This window comes from Mugil cephalus, chromosome 5, assembly GCF_022458985.1.
Source record: "Mugil cephalus isolate CIBA_MC_2020 chromosome 5, CIBA_Mcephalus_1.1, whole genome shotgun sequence".
Classification (NCBI taxonomy): Eukaryota; Metazoa; Chordata; class Actinopteri; order Mugiliformes; family Mugilidae; genus Mugil; species Mugil cephalus.
Window position 1 is genome coordinate 5,693,231 of NC_061774.1, and position 16,499 is coordinate 5,709,729.

The 16,499-nt window shown below is 40.3% G+C and overlaps 1 protein-coding gene across 1 annotated transcript; it reads left to right on the plus strand.

Moving 5' to 3' along the window:
* The first annotated feature begins 5,179 nt into the window (after nt 1-5,179).
* LOC125008400 (signal-regulatory protein beta-2-like) lies at nt 5,180-6,305 on the plus strand. Its single transcript, XM_047585616.1, has 3 exons — nt 5,180-5,240; nt 5,327-5,650; nt 5,748-6,305. The coding sequence occupies exons 1-3, from the start codon at nt 5,198-5,200 to the stop codon at nt 6,140-6,142; spliced, it is 762 nt and encodes a 253-aa protein (XP_047441572.1). The 5' UTR covers nt 5,180-5,197; the 3' UTR covers nt 6,143-6,305.
* The last annotated feature ends 10,194 nt before the right edge of the window (nt 6,306-16,499 follow it).

The following is a 16,499-nucleotide window of genomic DNA, read 5'->3' on the forward strand; positions in this document are numbered from 1 at the left end:
CAAGGGTTAAATATGGGCTATGTGGGCACTGAGTGGGCATGGGGTTGAACTGGGGAAATTTTGCAGGTCCCATGTGGTTTGAGGTACATGGGCCCCACATGTGAAACCCATGTGGGCTGGCTGTATGAGCCCCATAAGAGATGCAAGTGGGCTAAGTGGGCTTAGTGGGCTAAGTGGGTATAAAAAGGGCAAATTTTAAGTTGGGCCCCATTTAAGGTCCAGTCTGACCCCCCTTCATGCCCATGTGGGCAAAGATATGAGGCCTAGCTGGGTCCTGTGCAACTCAGCAAGTTGGTCCCCACCTGAAACCCAGTCAGAACCTACTGTACTTGCGGCCCAAATGGGCAAACGCAGGTGGGATCACCATGGAAGCTGCGGACAAACCCACTTGGGACCCTTATCTGCAGCCCAAATTTAACCCTTATGGGCCCCACATGGACATGCAGGCTGGGAGGATACTGTGTGCTGTTCTAAAAGCTATATTACAACAAACAAGGCTGTGTTCACGTAAAGAAGTGGGTATGCTTGTAGAAATAAATGTACGTATATGTTCACACATCTTCCGTGACAGGGAGATGCAGACAGTGCAAAAAAAAAAAAAAAAAAAAAATGGCAGGTATATAAACAAAATATAAACGGTACATGTACATATAGTTAAGATTGAGAGGAATAATGCACAAGTATATGTAAGAGATATATCACATATGTAGTTGTGGGTCTACTGGGAGCAGATCTGGTTGTAGAGTCTGACAGCAGAGGGGAGGAATGACCTTGTCCTTTGCGCAACGTGGGTGAAGAAGCCTGGTGCTGATGGAGCTTTCCAGGGCTCTGACAGTCTCATCCAGGGGGTGGGAGGCATTGTCCATGATTCACAACAGCTTCGCCAATATCCTCCTGACCCCCACCACCTCCACAGGCTCAAGACTGCAGCCCAGGACTGAGCCGGCTTTCTTTACCAGTTTATTCAGTCTTTTTCCCTCTGCTGCCGTGATGCTGCTGCTCCAGCAGACCACACCATAAAAGATGGCCCACACGACCACTGAGTCGTAGAAGGTCCTCAGGAGGGTGCCCTGCACTCCAAAGGACCTCAGTCTCCACAGCAGATGGAGTCTGCTTTGGACCTTCCTGTATAGTGCTTGAGTGTTGTCAGTCCAGGTCGCGGAGGAGGGGCAGGGATGGTTGAGGACGTGACAGCCATGTTTCAGTCAGGGGAAGCTGCAGCAGGGCTGGTTAGGTGGGGGGAGGGGTGACTGGTTGGTTGAATCTGTTGAAGAACCTGTTCAGGTTGTTCACCCATTCCTGGTCTCTGGCCGGCTCAGGTCTGGAGTTGTTGTGTCCTGAGATGGTTTTCAGACTCCTCCAGACCCCACTGACATCCTTCTGCTGCAGCTGTTCTTTCATCCTCCTCCTGTAGCTGCCTTTCCCCTCCCTGATGTTCCTCTTCAGTTCTTTTTGCACAGTCTTCATCTGCTCCCTATCCCCCAACTTGAAACCCCTCTTTTTGTCCTTGAGGAGAGCCTTGATGTCACAGGTAATCCAAGGTTTATTGTTGGAGGACAGTCTAACAGTCCCGGTGGAAATGGTGAGGTCTGCACAGAAGTTTATGTAATCAGTGACATAGCTGGTGAGACTGTTGATGTTCTCCCCGTGGTCCTCACAGAACTGGCTTAATGCTAGCTGAATGTTGGCAGTATGGAGGTGGGAGAGCCATGGTTATGGCTGTGTTTGTAGCTTGTTTACAGCCGAGTGGAGGACACTGCATGCCGAGTCAGCATTAGCAGAGGGGGGGGGGGGGGGGGGGGGCGTACGCTGCTATCGTGATAAATGCATATCACAGAGTTTTGGAGTTGTAACAAATTTGCAGTACTGTCCTACTTTTAAGTGCTCTGGAACATAACTTGGGAGAGGTGTCGGACCCAGCGCTCTAGTGGAAAAATAAAAATGATGGCTTTGATTCGATGTTTTTTGATGATGACTAGACCGTCTTGTCTGAAATCAGAGGCCTGTATCACGAAGCAAGCTCAACTTACCCGGAGTTACTCCCTACCCAGCTAAACCTGTCCACAACAATGACAATCTGGATAAGCTGTATCACAACGCCGGTTATCAACTCGGTCACTCAACCCAGGTTTGTCTTGTTGTGAAGGCCAAGGCAGCAGACCAATCACAATCATGAGCGCTGATCCACCAATAAATCTCACCGAAAAGTCAAACACTGTGGCTGCATCGAAGAGACGTGAGATGGCATGGCAAAGGATTGCAGCTTGTATAAATGCATTTGTTACACACAGTGGCGTCCTTTGGGTATAGCAAGGTATGGTGCTTGCCATACCTTGACTTTGGTAGAAAATGTACAGAATGGAGTATGCTACTGGCACTTGTAGATTTTAACCTATGATATACCAGGACATTTTATGGCGTACCGGGACATACTCAGTCCTGTTATAATTCTCTCTGACCGTTTTGTGATGGTGACGGCTCTTCCACACTAAATACAGCTGCCGCTCCTCTGTTCTCTGCTGTTACTCTGTCTCTCACTGAGGGTCGTGGATGTCCCACACTCAGTGCGCTACATGCTCTCTCCATACATCCATGGCTCTTTCACATGTACATCTGGCGTGCATGTTGCTGCCTCGTCATACTGTGCTGCAGACGAAAGACATGCATGTGGAGTGACTAAAACCTTTGTGAGTTATAAAGCCATACATGACTTAAACAGGCTTAAATATTAATCACATTTCAGAAAAACGCCCATGCTTGTTTGGTTAACACTACTTGTCAATCAGAGCACGCTGATGACACCTGTCTAGGGCTCTTGTTTATCTTGCCACAAATCACAAAAACTTCTAGCTGAGTCAAACCAGCCCCAAACCCCTGTCTAACATATCACTCATTTAGCTCAACTTTAGTGAAAATTTTAATTTGTTTCCAGATATTGACTTTATTTTGACTACAGAAACACAAACTCATGTTGGCAATAATTTGATTAAAGAAATGGCAATTAGGACAGGATAGAGACACCATTTATGAAGTGGATATACTTTGAGTAAAAAGAGACTCAAGACCCACCTTTGTAGCTTAGCTATTTTAGCTTGATTTACGCACGCTGGATTAATTTATTTAGTTTATTTATTTATTATATTTATTGATCTATCCATTATGAAGATATTTATTTATATTTATTTAATTTTAATTGTTTACTTTTTATATATTATTATTATTGTTGTTGTTCTTGTTCTTGTTGTTGTTGTTTTATCTTTTACTCAAGCTCTGGTGTTTCCTCACTGAGGACTGTCCTCTCTGGAAGCTGTGATCGGTTCTGGCTGTGGCAATGCTGTGGGGATGGTCCTGGTCCGGCGGGATGGGGGGGCCCTGTCACTGTCTATGGATGTGGGGCCTGGACTTCTCCATCAGCCTGGGCCAGGGTGGTTCCAACCGTGTTGGCCCTTCGGTTGGGGGCTGTGAACGGCTCCTAGTGCAGACTTTCCTCTATGATGGTGTTTCCTCACTAGGCCATCTGTGCTCAGCCATGTTATTCATTTTATCAGTGCTCTTTCTGTCCCTGTGCTCCTTTGTGTGCTCTCTTGCGCTCACTCACCTCGTCCCCTGCCTTCCCATCGGACAGTAAGTTCAATAAAATACACTACCTTCTCTACTTTCGACCACAATAGCAGGTGGGTGCTCACTATCTGTGCTGGGACAATCAGCTGTTCGTTTAAGTCAGCCCTCAGCTCCCAGGCTCTGCCTACACTTAGCTGACCTGCACTACGTCTGATCCTCTCCGGTTTGGCCTTTTCTTCCTCCCGTACAAACATAATATGTATATTCACCTTTCTAGCAGATAAGAAATTTACTTCAACCTGTTTTTCCTCACTTGCAGCTGTTAAACATTTCAGCACCTGGTTGTGATGCCAGGTTTATCGCCCTTAGAGAGAGTAGAGACACACATACACACAGCCTGTCTTATGCCCAAATGAGTAATGTATATAACTTTATATATATATAATACATATCACTTCCATATGATCTGAATTTTGATCCCACCAGGCCAGTCATCTAAAAAAGGTGGAGGTAGTGGAGCCCACTTCTTAACAGGCTATGTGCAGCGGGATTCTTTTTGTCAAAAAATATGGCGCCGACAAAATCCAACAAAATAGTGGCTGTTCGCACTGTTGAAATAGGTTCTTTTTTCTCCAACACAGCTTGCAACACCACCTCTCCACACACACACAAACATGGACAAAATGGCTGCCTTATAAATGATAAGCCTCTCCCAATGGGCTGACTCAAAATTAGTAATCAACTATAACAGAAATGTTTCCAACCTAGAGAAACAACAAAAAGGACATTTAACCACAAACACATATCCAGAAACATATATTTTCACCCTAATATAGGTTTCCAGATCATTGTGAATACTGAGAAACACCCTTTTATTAATATAAACAATATTCAGTTGCATCTGGTGACCTTTTTCCCGCCACATGCCCTTTAAAACAGCAGGGACTAGATACACCCCTGTTTGGCCAACTATACCTGAGGAGCGGGGAGGACAATTCGGTGTCTGCAGTGCAAAATGTATGAACAGGCCAGTAACTCTTTGGTCCCAAGCTGCTTCTCTAATCGCTATGCCACAACTTCCCCTAATCCCTGTTTGTATAGTTCATTGATATTAAAACCAGCCCAGACACTCTAATAACTATGATAGATGGATGTCAGATACAGATCATATGTTACTACCAAGTGTAAACTCTTTATTTTGCTCAATCAACACTCTTGGCCTTCAGGCTCCTCTGACTGTTACAGTGTCACAACCATTATCAGTGAAGATCCAGCCTGTGGATATTTCCTTTTAAGATTCAGACTGTGATGCATTTTAAACCCTTCTTGTAGGACATACCACAGGCTGCATAAGTGACCATACCAACTGCTACTTGATGATTAAGGATGAAGAAATACAGTCACCTAGGATAAACAGTTCAAATAAAGCAATCAGTCTTGAGAACTGCTACAACACATGAAAGAGAGGCGATCAGATTCACAAAGCCCTGTATGAGACCAATGTAACAGGAAGTGTACTTTTGAAACTATTCTCAGTAAACCAATCAGATGCATTTTATGATGTGACGTCACCTCCTTCTCATCTCCTTCATACTCTTAAATACAAAAAAGTCTCTGAACAAGACACAATGTGAAGATGATCGTGTTATGGATTACACTGCTTTGTCTTCATCCAGTATGTAAGTTCTCTTTTGTTCTGTCTAAAGGTTTTCTCAGTGGAGAATTTATACATTAAAGAGACGATTTTGCAGCAGATACGCTTCAGATACGCTGCTTCCAGTGAAAACAGTTCATCTTGGTGAACCAGCCACATTTACATGTGTTATACCAAACGTAGAAATCAGCAATAGAGGAATCCACTGGTACAAGCAGAGTGTTGGAGATTCTCTCAATATAATTGTAACATTGTTTAAATCTGGAACAGAGTACGCACCAAACATTTCAAAATCAAGATTTGACTTACGTAGTGATGACAGTTTTAGTAACCTGACCATTTTGAGCACAGTTGAAGAGGATGAAGGAATGTACCACTGTGGAGTCACAGAGTGGATAAAGACTAAATGGAGTGGGACATATTTGTTAGTAGAAGGTAAGGTTTGATTTACTTAATCAATTATCATGATGTGAAAATGCCCAAGATATGATTGGAAGTGCTCAGTTTTTAATACTGTTTTGTTTTAAATCAGGAAACACTGAGAGGACTGTTGTTCAGACAGTATCATATCCAGTCCGTCCAGGAGACTCAGTGACTCTCCAGTGTTCAGTCCTCTCTGACTCTGAGGACAAGACGTGTCCAGGAGATCTCAGTGTGTTCTGGTTCAGAGCTGGATCACAGACATCTCACCCAAACATCATCTACACGGATGGAGATATGAGTAATAAATGTGAGAAGAGATCTGAGGCTCAGAAGAGATGTGTCTACAGCTTCTCTAAGAACGTCAGCTCCTCTGATGCTGGGACTTACTACTGTGCTGTGGCCACATGTGGAGAGATATTATTTGGAAATGGAACTAAACTGGAGACTGGTAGGATTTTAGGTTTAGTACTGGGAGTGATGTACAAAATTCTAAGTTTCATGTAATCATAAAATATATTTTATGTTTTTTTTCTTCTGTTTTTAGATCAAACAGCAAGTTCTGTGATAGTTATTGTGTTGGTGGTAGCAATCATCTGCTTGGCCATTTCTATGATTATAAATCTAATTTTCATCTGTTGTGGAACTCAGAAAGGACTATGTGGACAACATGAAGGTAAGTGTAGTTTACTTACTTTGTTCACCGCCTGTTTGTTCAGAGAATACTGAATACTACAACTAAGATCTTAGTTTTGATTCGCTATTCCTCTTGCAGTCCATCACCGAGTCGTTGATCCTAATTTAAAAGTCAAATTAATGTGCTTGTTTTTATTCATACGTAGCGACAGAAAGCAGCTCTTCACCAGCCAGACAAGACAATATGAGCCAACCAGTTAAAGACAAAGTAATTACAGCAACTCACATTATTTGTTATTTCACTAGCGTGATTCCCAAGGGCTCAGTGTAACAGAATGTCTTTTTTTATTTGCTGCATAGGCTGAAGGTGATCTCAACTATGCTGCGCTGCATTTCCCTGCCAGAGGAAGAAAGAAGAAAGAGTTGAATCCAGGAGAATGTGTGTATTCTCATGTTAAATACTGAATGTAAATGTGAGTCAAAAGCTGTGTGCTGGTCCTCACCCAAATTCTCTCCATGTGCCTTATTTTACCGTACATTGGTTCTTACCTAATGCTAGAACCTTATGCTAGAAACATTAATCTAAGATTCCTCAGGCTTCTGATTCATTTTGTTTTCTGAAAAATGCAACTTAATTGGAGATTCTCTTTCTCTTTTTAACAATTATAAACCTATTTCTAACTCGATACACACCCTAAACAGCAAAACTGATTTCAGAATCCTAGCTAGATGAGGCTTCTTCGGCCTTAGTTGAACCAACCAGTTACTTTACAAGTTTGTCTAATTATTAACGTATATTTTTGCTTTACGCCTCACTGAAAAGACTGTAAGTTTCCTCTAGTCATAGTTTGTGGCAAACTGAAGAGTTAATGGAGACTTTCAGTAAAATGCATGCAACTGTAATATTAAGACAGGTCTTTAAACGTGTGAACATTATGTTTCAAAGTGACTGTCTTCAGTAAATAATACATTCATTAAAAAGGTTTCAACAAAATGTTTGATTGATACATTTGTTTTGTGCCTCAGCCTTCACAGTCACACTAGAGTAGCTGAGAAAAGGCTTTACTCTCAGTTTCCACTTCAAACCTAGAAGCACTTTTTATCTAGTTAGATTCCACTAAGAGGTCTGTGGTTCACTGCGTGTAGAATTTAATGAGGACTGTCGTCAGTTATGAATATTTAGAAAGGGACATTGATTCTGCATGTTTCCTTTAGTCCGATGTTGTATGTAACTATGACAGAGGTTTGTTATTCTTGTTTCACCTGCTCTTCTTTTCTCTCTCTTCTCTGTTTCTACCCGGCTGGACTCAGGCAGATGATTCCCTCTGGGTTCTGTTCAAGGTTTCTTCTTGTTAAAGGGAGTTTTGTCTTGCTGCCGTCACCTTCAGGCTTGCTCTGGAGGTTTCAGGCCAGTTTTAGTAAAGCGCCTTGAGACAATTTGTGTTGTTATTGATGCTATACAAATAAGATTGGATTGGATTGGATTGGATTGGATTGGATTGGATTGCATTGAATTGAATTGAATTGAATTGAATTGAATTGAATTGAATTCAATTGAATTGAATTGAATTGAATTGAACTGAATTGAATTGAATTGAATTGAATTGAATTGAATTGAATTGAAAACAGATTCAAGGTCCTGGTCTTAGGAATCTGAGGTGAACTTTAATTCTATAACTTAACCCCAGACTCAATGAGTATATTTATAGCTATCTAAGAGCTGTTGCTTTATCTCTGAGTGCATGCACAAAAGCGGATTTGAAACTTACCTATTTCATTGTGAAACAGAAAGAGTTAAGTTTCAACAGTGCAACATTAGCAAAAAGGATAAATTCCAGCAATGGGCAAAAACATCATTTACATAAGAATGTTTGTGATAGGTTTTCACATACCGTTAGTCTAATATCATAATTGCCTGAGTCATCTCTTTCTTTTGACTGTTACGATGTCAGTAAAACACCAGTGGCTCATTTTCATTCTCAGCTGTCATTGGGTGAGAGGTGGGGTCCACCTCCACGACAAGTCTCCAGTCTATCTCAGGGCTAACACAGAGAGACAGACAACCATTCACACTCACACACACATCTACAGCCAATTTAGAATCACCAATGAACCTAACGACTTTGTCTTTGGTGGGAAACAAGATATAAGGAGAGTGTTGGAGCTGAAGGAGAGGGGATTCTACAATTGGCACCTGAAGCTCCCTCAGATTTGGAAAGAGTTTTTGACACTGTTCTTTCTCGAAATAAAGCTTTTTTAAATGCAAGAGAAGACTTGTCAGCGCTGATCACTTCTTTTCATCAACACATCAATACACAACACTATGAGGCATTGTGACTGGGGCCAGGTCACTGTGAGCACCTGAGTGATTTGTTCATTCATGGATCACAGCATGTAGGGAAAGTGGAGTTGAGTTAAAACAAGAAATCAGAGGTGTTCCTTTTACCCACGGGGCTAATACGGATATGAATTTGATTTATACAAATACAGTTACAATAGCAGTAAAACAATAGTGACATCTGGTCTCTTCCTTGCAGTTAGTTAGCAAGAAGTAGCAGAAACGAGTTAGTGAATGACTTATTAGAGAGGAGGACTCATGACTCAGGAGTCAATAAAATGACTCTCAAGATTCGAACCATTTGTTCAGGACTTACACATCACTAGAACACAGACCACACTGCACTTCAAAGAGTTTATTAATAAGTTCACAAGTGCTTCAGAATCTGAAAAGTGGTAGTCTGTCTCATATTGTAATTAGCATTCATACAGCGTATGAGTCATTTATTTACATAATGTCTTTACACATGGCAATTAATATTTGAAAGACCATAATTAAAACAGATACGTAAAGGTTGGAAACAAATAGGACAAAAAAACAAGAAGCTACAATCTTTAATAACTTTAATGTGCTAATTTAAACAAAACAAAAAACATTAAAATGTTTTTATTTTTTACTTTTATAATTTTGTATATAAAGCATATTAACATGCACATACAAACTCATAATCCTTGTAAAAGAATGATCATAAAGCACATGTAGTCTTCACATTTTTGTTTTAACAGCTCTCTTGATAAAGTTTAAAAAGAAAACGCAATTCACACATATACAGTACATTCAGCCAGTAACTTGAGAATAAACATATTCTTGTTTGTACAACTCTTTCTTCTTTCTTTTTCTTGTTGGTTTCCCTCCAGTGAAATGCAGCGTAGCAGCATAGTTCAGATCATCTTCAGCCTGTACAGAAAGTAAAGCGCTCATATACTGTATATGTACTCACTTATTGCTTCTGCTGGGGATCATGTTAAAACACTGACAAATCACATGATTTGGTGTCACTACTTACATTATCATTAACCGCTTGTCTCAAGTTATCTTGTGAAGCGTTACTTTCTGGGCCTAATGATGAATAAGACACACATGAAACATAAAACCACATAGAAATGTGTCTGCTGATAGATAATTTAAGTGTATCATTCAGTAGAACTTACCTTCGAATTGTCCACATATTCCTCTTGAAGAGTCTTTAAAGATGAAAAAATTATTTACGATCACAGATATTGCCAAGCAGATCATTGCTAACACAATAAATTCACAATTTGCTGTTTGAGCTACAAAAAAAGAAAGAAACATTAGTAAAAAGATAAAAACACTGCAAATCATAATGATATAACATATTCAGGGTATTACCTTCATTAGTGAACTCAGAATCACCTCTGATTTGTAGATGAGTTCCATTTCCAAGCAACAGCATCTGACCACAGATCACTACAGCACAGTAGTAAGTCCCAGCATCAGATGAGCTGATGTTCTTAGTGAAGTGATAAACACATCTCTTCTGAGTCTCAGATTTCTTCTCACATTTATTACTCATAATCTCCTCAGTGTAGATGATGTTTGGATGAGATTTCTGTGATCCAGCTCTAAAACCAGAACACACTGAGATTTCCTGGACATGTCTTGTCCTCAGAGTCAGAGAGACTGAACACAGAGAGTCACTTGAGTCTCCTGGACGGACTGGATCTGATACTGTCTGAACAACAGAAATAGTTTGATGTCCTCTCATGTTTCCTATATAATGAACAATTGAAAGACATTTTGCTCATATAACATGTGTAGAAACACTCTTCTGTTTTGTTTGTTTCTTGTGCAGAAATACTAACAAATGCTAGCCCCAGAAACAAAATAAATCTTGAATGAGTAATAACCAGACATTATCTTCAATTCAATATTGTGAATCCATTAATAAATATTAACTGTCAATAAGTAACTTATTATTTGTTACCTTTTAATGTCAAATATGTCCCAGTCCAAGTGGTACATTCCCTCATCTTCTTGAATTGTCCTAAAAACTGTCAGATTGCTAATCATCTCATTTTGCTTCATTTCCATTCTTGAGGCAGAAATATTGGTCCGTAGTGATTATTTTTCCTACTCTCCAGTCCTGCACTAAATGTCAGGGTCTCTTCAGCCCTCTGCTTCTACCAGTGAACTGCCCAGTAGTTTAAATCTTTTTCCGGCCGCACATATGTGAAGGTCACAGGTGCACCAAGTTGAACTGTGATCACTGGAACCAGTGTACCTGCAAGTGTATAAAGTACATATCATGAATCAACAGGGAACATTTAGTCTACACTGTTAAAAAAAACACAAAGGATACAAAAATATGCATGAACCATGAGACATTGAGTTAACATGAATATTACAATCAGACTTACATCCTCGATGAAGAAAAAGCAATGTTATCCACAGCAGAGCCATCCTGACCCGTCTTAGCAAAACTGTTTCAGTGACAGACAGAGGAGTGGCAATAACACCAAATACATCTGACTGATTATCATGTTCAGACAGCATTTCCTGCCTCGCTAGACATGAGCTATTCTGGACTCTATTATCGTTACTTGAGTTGCATTTATTAAACAGATCATATTGCGCCGATGTGCAGGTTCAGAATTGTAGTTTTGAGTCTATTATAATGTGATTTAATGTCCATGTCCCGTCTCTTTAACCCTTTATAAGGCACAAACTGAAATTCTTGGATATTCTATTGTAAGGCATATGGAGACTTTTTAACTTTTGTGAAATTTTTCATTTTTTTTCATTTTCATGCAGAAAATCAAGATCACCGCTAAGTGGTTAACAAATGTAAACATGAATTTAGAGCATTACAACATACGTGCTGATTCAGACACTTGTTAACATCCACATTATGACATTAGACAACATTAGACCACTTCTTCATGGTACCTAGTAAAGGAGTTATGCTCAGTGTTCATGCAGAGGTGGACACTGGAGACACATTTGATCCTGAGAATGTTTCCTTGCTCTTTTCTGATTGGCTGGTTGAAAACCACATGCTTCCAAACCACACTGAGAGGTAAAGGGACCGGGCCGCAATTTAAAACTATACTAACTGTATAAGTAGCCATATAAAGCCTGTAAAGATGTATAGTTCTGTAATAATAAGCTTAGGGTAAGCTAACATCTACAAACCAAATATGATTTCACTGAGGCTGTATTCTGTGGTCCAGTGTCCAGCATCTACAGAGGACTTGTAGGCAAAGGACTGACACAGTAGTAATTATGTTTTAAGAAAGGTCATTGAAAAATCTTGTTTTAGATTGGCTAAACTTTCTTTACGTTCTATCAGACTTTCCACTTGCCCTGTTAAACACTGCATATGCATGCTGATGACTTGTTGATCAGGCTACAGATCTGAAAGTGGATTTACTAAAAGAGGAAACAGGGTCAAAGAGATGTGAGTGCATGCATGCTACATTTATATGAACATGTATGGCATTGCAATGTGAGCAAAAGAGCAACATTTATAATATATTCACACAGACCATGTGTTAATGCCTAGTGTATGCTGCCATGGCTTTGCTCATCTTGAAACAGAAGCTATACACAATGAAGAACTAGAAGTGCAGGACAGAGAAATAATGCAAATTCCAGATATAACCCCCCAAAGAGGGGGACCATAGGGCCACTCATAAAGCCACATATTCCTATGACAACTACAGTGCAGCCATAACTAATTAAGAGTAGATGATAAAATATTTAGCAAATAATAAATAATAGACTGACTGAGCTGAGTCATGTGTGAGGAGGCACCTGCCATGTTATTGTGTGTGTGTTTTTGTGTGTTTATATAGCCTCCTGTCTTTCTTACAATTGTTGTTCCATTTGTTCCAGCATTCTCTTCTTCTATTCTTCATTCAGGGTTTTTGCTTTCTTTTTGGATTGTGTTTCACCTTTTGTTGGACTTGTGTTTTTAGATTTAACCTGCTGACCTATGCAGCACCTTTTGTTCCTTATTTACTAAGACATCATGAAATCTACTTTGAGTTGCTCATCCTGCCTTTCTGGTCAGTGTATCTTACATTTGGGCCCTCTCTCACATTGCTGGACATTGTCACAGCGCAGTTGCATCATCATGCGTCCAAGCCAGTCACACATCAACATGAATCACTCACAATGCATTTTATTGATTTTCATAGTTTTTACTCTATCCTCAGAAATCAAATACCGTATTTCCCCTAAGAGTGACCGGGGCCTTTATTTACTCAGCCGCCCAGAACACCCGGCCATTATTATTATTATTTCATACCTGTATTTACCAGTATATTTGCTCAAAGTTTTCCTACTTTTACTCCGTCATTTTTTATTTATTTTTCTCTTTAGCAGGTACACCCATAGACATTAATACATCAATGCATATTAATGTCTATGGCGCTACATGCTCTTTCCATACATCCAAGGCTCTTTCACATGTATGTATGACACGCTGTCAGATGAGAGATGTGCATGTGGCGCGACTCAAACCTTCTTGGTTCTGCTCTCAAATCGCGAAAGATTACTGCATTTAAATTTACAATGCTCAAAAAATTCCGCAGGGGACAAAAAACCCAGACCCCACAGGAGGAGGTGATCCTTACCATACCTTGTCCAAAACTGAAATGACGCCACTGGTTACACATCAATGGTTCAATTAGTTTACATTTAACACAGCCATGAATCCCAATCGCATTGCTGCATAGATGAATCATGTGTGTGACAATCAGTTTCATTCCCCCAGATGTAACCCCTCTGGTGGGAGCAGATAAAAACCAAGCACAAAACATCATTTCATCTGGTGAGTTGGATTGCACTCGGCTAGAGTTCTAGTTTTGGATTGTTCAGCGATCCAAACTAAATGTTTTCACATTGTTGTACTCGTTCTTTTTATCCAGTCATTCAATCTCTCTGTGACTTTTTAAAACATACACTGTTGTTTTTATCTCCTGCTGGGCTATCACCCGACCGAGATTGCGTTAGCCTCGGTGGTTACACTAACAAACATTGTCAGCCATGCCTGCAAACGAGGATGTACTACTTAGAAAAGCAAATAGAGAGGAGAAGGCGAGGTATGATGTCACAGCACTGGGGAATCCCTTCTCTGCACACACATCTCGTTCTGCCACGAGGGTCCGCCTCCTTCTTCTTTGCTCCTCCCTCAGATCACGTTGGTAGTGGGTGACTCCATAGTCAGGCACGCTCATTTTTCTAGTGCCACTACCCACTGTTTTCCTGGAGCCACTGTCCCAGTGATCCTGGAGAAATTCCCTGTGCTGCTGCCCTAAACACCACCAACGGTAATCCACATGTTGGCACCAATGACACTGCGCACAGGCAGTCAGAGATGACTAAAAATGATTTTGAAAACCTTTTTAGTCTTTTAGCGGAGAGCAAGTTGAACATTTCTGTCAGTGGTCCACCCTGTCCCATGGAACAGAGCGTTTCAGCAGGCTCCTCAGCCTTCGTACAATACATGGTTCCAACCCGCAGAGGTTACTGCATTTTTACTCAATTTTTACTTTTAATTTACTCAACATATCACTCAACCCATATCAAAGATCATACACTGGACCTTGTTATCACCTCCAGTCTGTCAACACACATTTCCTCTGTTTTAGATTTAGTTTATTTCTGATAGTTTTTTGCGTCTTTTTTTAGTGTCAATAGTAAAACATGATGATAATATTCCAGAAATTAAAAACAGCACTCTACAAAGTATCTCCATTTAAAGCAAAAAAAATTAAAAATTAAAATTAAAAAGAAAGTGTCGGGTTGCAGAGAGGAAATGGAGAAAGAACAGATTACAAATAAACCTCCACATTTTAAAATCTGAGCAAAAAAATACAATAAGACAATAAAGAATACAAGAAAGGTACACTTTTCAAACATCATCAGTGAAAACCACAATACCTCCAGAATACTGTTTTTAACATGTCTTGCAGGATGTCAACAGACTTCAAATGTCAGGAGTTTGCTGCTCACTTCAGCAGTAAAATAAAACCATTAGTCAGCTTTTAGTCAATCTCAATCTTGTTTTATTACAGCTGAACCTATGTTTTTATGTGAGGAAACACCGGATAATGTTGTCCCTGGTTGATGCTAAGGTGCTCTCAGTTAAAACCAGCAGCCTGCCTTTTAGATCCAAGTCTTACGCTGTATTTTAAATCAGTTTTTCTAAGCTGAGGATGCTTTGAATAGTTTAAATTATTCTCTTTAGACAGGAGTTTTCCCAAGTGCTTTTAAGACAGCCTTGGTCAGGCCTCTTCTGAAGAGGAATAATTTAGACACTACAATGCTCAACAATTACAGACCAGTGTCTAATCTGCCATTTTTAAGTACATTTTTTAGAGAAAGTGGTTTTTAACCATTTGAATGATTTTATGATTTTCAGACAAATCACAGTACTGAAACTGACCTGAAAGGTTTTAAATGATATTTGAATGAACATGGACAAGGGGAAACTCTCTGCCCTGGTTCTACTGGATTTGGGTGCAGCATTTGACACAGTAGACCACGATATTCTTTTAAGCAGACTGCTCAACATGATCGTACTGTCTCATGTACTGTTTTTAACTGGTTTGAATCCTACCTCACTGGCAGACAATTTTACGTGTCTATATATGAACACTCCTTTTCTGAGAAATACAAACTGGATTGTGGTGACCCCCGAGGCTCAATCTTAGGTCCAACAGTATTTGATTTGTACATGCTGCCATTTGGGCGAAGTCAACATGAGACACAGAATAAGTTTTCACAGTTGATAATACACAGCCACACATTGCCATGTCTCCTGATGACCCAGGACTCAGGCTCAGAGAGAGAAGCTTTAACCAAATTTACAGACAATGTTTATGTCTCTCTCGCAACAAGTAAAAAGCCTGGGTATTATTGTTAACTCTGAGGTGGTTTTATCCCTCACATTAAAAACTTAGTATAAACTGTACTGTACCTCAAGAACATAGTCCCGAGTCTGCCCGTTTCCGCAAACACGGAGACGCTGATGCATGCTTTTATCTCCAGTCATATTGTCATGCCCCAGTCTAGGGGTGCCTAGAGCACAACATGAAAAGTGACCATCTTCCCCAAGTCCCAAGCAGCCACCAGTAGATTTTGGGTTTAATTCCAAAAAAATATTTATTTAAAATGAGAGAAACAAATTTATCCACACCAATAATCTTCTATTAAAGTAACTCAGGGCTTCAGGGTAGACCAAGGCCAAAACGACAAACAAAACAACTCTATCTGGAAAATAAAGAAACTAACCTCCGAAAACAAAACAACAAAGACTTACCTTCCTAACTAAAATACACAGGAGAAAACAATCAAAACAAAATGGCAGTCCATCCCTACTATTCAAAGGTAATTGGAATAATGTCATTAAGCTTTGGCATGAGGTTGTGACCAGTTGGGAGATGCGGAGGATGGAGGTGCTGCCAACCAATGACTGCCATCTTGGTTCTTTATAAGGCGGGTGAGCATCCAGTAGCAGCCAATCGCACATCAGGTATGGCCCGTTCTCCCAATCACCTCTCCACTATGGCACAGCCCTATTTGCATATGGGATTAGAAAAAAAAAACACAGGACACATGCAGCACATGGCAGCCCTCTAAAATGACCACAGTCATAACATATATTGACTATTGTAATGCCCTCCTTTCTGATCTTCCCAAAAAGAAACAAAAATCCTTTACAGTTACTTCAAAGCTCAGCTGCACATGTGCTGACGAAGACCATAGACAGCATATAAAAACCAGTTTTAAGATCGCTGCATTGGGCTCCCGTGTGTGTTTCAGGGTCGATTTTAAGGTCCTTTTACTGGTTTATAAATGTCTTGATGGTCTTGGTCCCTAATATTCAGATCAGATCTGCTTTTTCCACATCGGACCCTTGCA